This window comes from Euphorbia lathyris, chromosome 2 (assembly GCF_963576675.1).
Source record: "Euphorbia lathyris chromosome 2, ddEupLath1.1, whole genome shotgun sequence".
NCBI classification, from domain to species: Eukaryota; Viridiplantae; Streptophyta; class Magnoliopsida; order Malpighiales; family Euphorbiaceae; genus Euphorbia; species Euphorbia lathyris.
In genome coordinates this window covers 13276442-13281901 of record NC_088911.1, presented here as the reverse complement: position 1 = coordinate 13281901, position 5460 = coordinate 13276442, and the positions used below count along the sequence as shown (strand labels likewise).

The window sequence follows — 5460 nt, the reverse complement described above, 5'->3', positions numbered from 1 at the left end:
CACTTGTTAAATGCACCTCTTTTAACATATTCCACAACTTCCGTTGAAAAGCTTCGTGTCCTCCAAATTAGCCTACCAAACTAATTATTGCAGCAGACCAGAGCGCGCCCACCTGAGCACTAAAAGAATGATCTATTGCGTGCAAGGTTAAAAGTTCCTTGCATAAAAATCTCCCCGCCAAATAAACCCGAAACCACCTGCCAAATTCCACGAGAAAAAAGCGCACAGAACGAAAAGATGCTCCAAAGTTCAGCAGCATTACAACAGAGATTGCATTGACAAATCACTCCCCGTTGTTGTTGTAATTGGTCGTGTATCGGTCGTGTGTTGGAATGCATCCATGAATAACACACCAACACAAAAAAGAACACGACGGAGGAAGAAAACGCTTCCATACAAACTTATCCTAGCTTAAGTTTCTGGTAAATACACAAAGCAATTCAAGCACCAACAAGACTCAGCAGCAAAAGAAGCCATTGATTTCATATCTGTGACAAAACTTAGTACAAAACAGAAGTATTGCAGCATAACCTTCCAACCCGGATTGAACTGTTATGTATAGAACAAAGTTAATGTTGTTTGGATACACAGTTTGTTTCGTAATGTTATTTTCTTGTCTACTGTAAGCAAAACCTAAAACAGATCAAAAAAACAAAACTAAAAATGATAACTTTACAGAAAAGTATACATACAATTTCACAAGGCAGTCAAGAAACGCAAACCGGAGTTCCTCCTCCAAGTGCAGCATGCTTGACTCAGGCTGAGGCATCCATTGAAACACTGAATCGTATGTGTAAATCCCACCCGACATTCACTTAAATTTGGACAATATCCTAGTAAAGTCACTTCGAACCTTTTCAACCCAAATTCTCACTGGAAATGTTGATAAGGTAAGGATGCTTAGTCAATTCAATCAAAGCATGTGCGAGTAAATTAATACATGTGGCGCTTACATGGTCCGATTAAATTGACTAAGCGTTCTAGTTAGCATTTCTGCTGAGAATTCGGCCTGAAAATATTCAAAATAAACTGTAAAGATACTTGTGAGGCATTATTGTACAAACTTAATTGACCGTCTGCGCGATTTACTCTGAATCGAATCCTTTTCGAGTATGAGTGTTATTTATACACAATTTGAACCTCTTCAAGGATTGTAACACAGAGATTCAAACCAAAAGCAAAACATGGAATAAGTTTGCTTCATCTGCTGCGTAGAATAGCTACTAATTTCGTCCGCGATGCAGCTGAAGAAACCCTAATCTGTACAGTTCAAATTGCATAGATAAACCTGAGACTGAATAACTGTTCTCCCAATCTTAAATCCTGGAACTACTGTGAACCCGATTTTCGTCGGAGTTTTAACCGGTAAGCTGCTTTTTCTTGTGATATCTTCCATATATACCATTGAGAAATCAGCCCCTTTCTCCACCTGAAAGATCTCAACAACAGGATCAAATGAAAATGCCAGCTTATGCAACATCCATATCGAACTCGCCATGTTGACAAATGACTCATAGAACACACTTAACGACCTCCATGAACTCAGAACTGCTTCTTTTCGATCCAATTTAGCGAAAATCGATGATTCCATTGTTGGATGAACAAGTTCCTGATACTTGTTTTCGCAGAATTTCGAAAACTGGCATTGTGGATTTCTGCTTATCAACTCCACCGGACTGCTGGATACATGCTCAAGTAACTGCTTCAATGGATTATTGATGACTTTAACAGAATCATTACAAAGGGTTTCGGTTTCAGGTTCGGCCTCATCTAAACCAAACTGTTTCGAATCAAACCCTCGAAACATGATCAAACAAACATAGGAGAGAAAAGCATAGCGATTGTGTCCTGATTTGGCATATTCAATATTAGAATGAACTGAAATAGCAGCTAAATCTAAATCCCATCCAGCTTTTCTCATCAAATCAATCAAAATCTTAGTGAATTTGCTAGCGGCTCTACAAGCATCATTTAACACCGAATTGAAAACCCTAAGAGACAATAAAACATCAGAAGAAGAATTCAATTTCAAATTACCAGATAATCTCTTTGATAACTTGAAATTAGACCGTTGTAAGTCATTTAATTTCTTCCTTAAAGCTGAAACTTCATTATCCCTTCGATCAATTTCTTCTTGCAAACGGTCCGAAACAGTCCCCAAAACTCTCAGCTTGCTCTGGTTTTCCTCTACCTGAGCTTCCAAACACGACCCAATATTCACATCATCCCCAAAATCAGGATTCCTCCTCAAATTCAAATACAACTGCTTGAAATCAGACAATCTATTCAGGTGTGAAACCAGAGCTTCATCCGCCGACTTTATGCTCTCCACATTAAACGGCACATGCGAAGTCTGTAGCTGAAGATACGAAGCTTCAAAAGAAGAAATTGTAGCAAACACCGACGAAATCAAAGGCGGAGCCAACTGGGTATTCAAAGGCCTGATCTGGGTAAGCTCCGGAGACTTAATGACCACCGGTTGTTGCAGCGGTACCTCCTCAAGATTCTTCTCCGGAGTTGAATTTTGATAAAGGGGTTGGTCCGGCTTCAAAATGATAACCTTCTGGTCAGGAATGAAATCCTCGGAAGAGTCGAGGAGGGAGAAACCGTCGATATCAGAGGGGTAATCATCGGCGGCGGTCTCGTCGGCGAAGAACTCGATAGTTTTAGTCTTGAAGGCGATTGCGAACTTCTGGAACATTTGGGAGATCGGTGGAGCTTTAGGTGTAGTAGGAGAAGCGGTGTCCATCATCTCTGTCATAAGAAATTGGGGGAATTTTATGCTTGTTTTTGGAAATTGAATTCGGAAAGTTTTTCCTGATTCTTTGCTTCGATCGATTGAAGAAGAAAAGGAAATTGGAAGAAAGTGAGGAAGAATTAGAAAGAAAGAATTCTTCAGTTGCACTGCTGCTTTTTCTTTCTTTCAAGGAAGGTATGCGAATTTGGGGGTTTTTTCTGCCATTTTTTTTTCCCTTTTTCTTCTTCTGAATAATCATATTTTCTTTTTTTTTAATTATTATGTTTTTTTTAATTCCTCGTTCCGCTGACTTTTGACCTAAGCTTAACGGTAATAAGGGAAGCGGCTAGGGTAAGGAGCGTTTCGTAATTTCACATCATTAACCAATGAGTAATCAATTAATAGAAAATCACTCATTAATTAAGTTTAAAACACCGTTATTAATTTTATTCTCAACACTATAAATTCTGAGTCGATTCTTAACGTTATTCAAATTTAGCCTTCTGCTTGACAGGTTTGAGGTTCGATTCCCTACTCCATTAAAATTTAACCCTTATTAGTAGGTGATCTGTAAATTCCACTGTAAACCCTCATCGATGTCTGTGATTTGCTCTGACCTTGGGCGTGGATATACCTACCCTTACCTAAACTTTTGGTAATCAAAAAAAAAATTCAAATATTTTTTTTTGATATTTTCTATAAGAGTTGCATACAAATAGAACTATAAATAAGCCGAGCCGTTCATGCGGTTCGGTAAAAAATCAATCGTGTTCGGTTCGACGACAGTCGAGTTTGAGTACGATGAAGCTCGGTTCGGAAGCTCGCGAGCCGGTTCGATTATAGATTCCTAAACAAGTTCACAAGTAAATTCAATTATAATGTTTATGAACATACTCATGAGTAAGCTCGGTTCGATTATTTTTTTAATAATAATATTTCGATAAAAGGAAATATAAAAAAAACAACTTATTTTATGTAAACTTTAGTTTTGTAGATTTCAAAACTGCGTAGTTTTGTGTTAAGTAAATTTCAAATTAATATAATTAATGAACATAATTATATTATGTAAATTTAAAAACTGCGTAGTTTTGTGTTAAGTAAATTTCAAAGGAAATTTTATGTAAATTTAATAAAAGGAAATATAAAAAAAACAACTTATTTTATGTAAACTTTAGTTTTGTAGATTTCAAAACTGCGTAGTTTTGTGTTAAGTAAATTTCAAATTAATATAATTCATGAGTTGTTCACGAACGAAATTCATGAACTGAATTAACAAGCTGGTCGCGAGTAAAGTTTATGAACAAGCTCGTGAACAGTTCATAAATAGCTCATAAACATAATATTGAATTCGAATTCGTTAATTTTCTGATGGGTTAAGTTTGAACAAGCCAAAATTGGATTCCGCTCTACATGCAAATCGGTTTAAAAATATATATGAAAGTTAACAATTGATGAAACTAATTTAATAACGTTTTATGACGTTTTGGACATAATTCCTGAAAACAATTTTTTTTTTTTTTTTACCATATCCTTGATTTGATAAATTATGTTCATAATTAAATTGAGATTTTCCGTCAAAGTTACTCCATTGTATCTAACATCACATGTCTCAAACATGTCGCTCCATACCTTTAGTAATTATTAATTTATCATATGAAACATTAAAAATATTAAGACAACAATGATTTAACTTTTACCAATTCTTGCTTTTAAATAATGCATTAAATATTATAAACTTATTTTACAAAGACTATTACAAAGAATTATCTGTCTCTATTGATTCGGATTCGAATGGATTACGGATTCAAGTTTTATCTAACAGTGTTATTAGATGATTAGAAATTCTAGTTGAACTAATCATATCTAATTAGTGGGGAATACATGATTGGTCTACTAGAGGACCAATTTTACACATACGTATGTAAAATAAATTGCTAAATTGAATTCACTCAAATTTTTTTTCCATATATATATTATCATATGTTTCGTCCAGAACCAATTTTTAAGTAGCACTGTAAAACTTCTCAAATTCAGCTAGATTTGGTACTACGAAAATAAAATTGAGTGGTTTTGAACAAATTTAGAGAAATTCGTCATATATCATCTCTTAATCAAGTTGAATTTTGTAAATAAATACAAATTCAATAAGTTAATTAACCACTTCAAATCTTGTCTAAAATAGGGGGTCGAAATCATCCATAATAGAAGTGGTTCCAACAGCCGGGAGGGAGGCGAAACCATCAGTGGCGGAGCCAGGACTAAAACCTCGGAGGCGCTCCACTGTGTGTAAAAAAAAATTCTTACGGTGACTCAATAATTTGATTCAATAACCAACTCACTTTGATTCATTGTAGTCCATTTTATTGTAAATCAATTGTAGGCCATTTTGCTGTAAATTGATTATCCTTTCAATTTCACCTGTAGATCATAAATGAAGACAACAATCAAATCCAATACGAACTTTCCAATTCAACAAACAAACAAAATGCAAAAACAATGAAGATGGAAACAACACTGAACAAAAGTCAGTTTGATGCTAACAAACATAAAATGTTAAACGAATCCACAACATGCATTATAAGAACAGAATATTAGATGGTCTCACATTTTATAGTTTTATGGACATCAACAGATTCCCTCTCTTTCATTCAGAAACCAACCTGTTTGATGAGAAACCAACTTGTTTGATCAAATTCATATGAACATTGAACTAGTTTAAAAGG

The 5460-nt window shown here is 35.1% G+C and overlaps 1 protein-coding gene across 1 annotated transcript; it reads right to left on the bottom strand.

The window, feature by feature from the left end:
- Positions 1-462: 462 nt before the first annotated feature.
- LOC136216708 (protein GRAVITROPIC IN THE LIGHT 1) lies at positions 463-2997 on the bottom strand. The gene is made up of 2 exons (XM_066003264.1): positions 693-2997; positions 463-549 (listed from the first exon to the last, which is right to left on the bottom strand). Exon 1 carries the CDS (start codon positions 2759-2761, stop codon positions 1256-1258), a length of 1506 nt encoding a protein of 501 aa, XP_065859336.1. The 5' UTR covers positions 2762-2997; the 3' UTR covers positions 463-549; positions 693-1255.
- Positions 2998-5460: the final 2463 nt, after the last annotated feature.

What these genes read in the sequence shown, in the direction of transcription:
- LOC136216708 (XM_066003264.1), bottom strand. Translation starts at nt 2,761, where the DNA reads ATGACAGAGATGATGGACACCGCTTCTCCTACTACACCTAAAGCTCCA.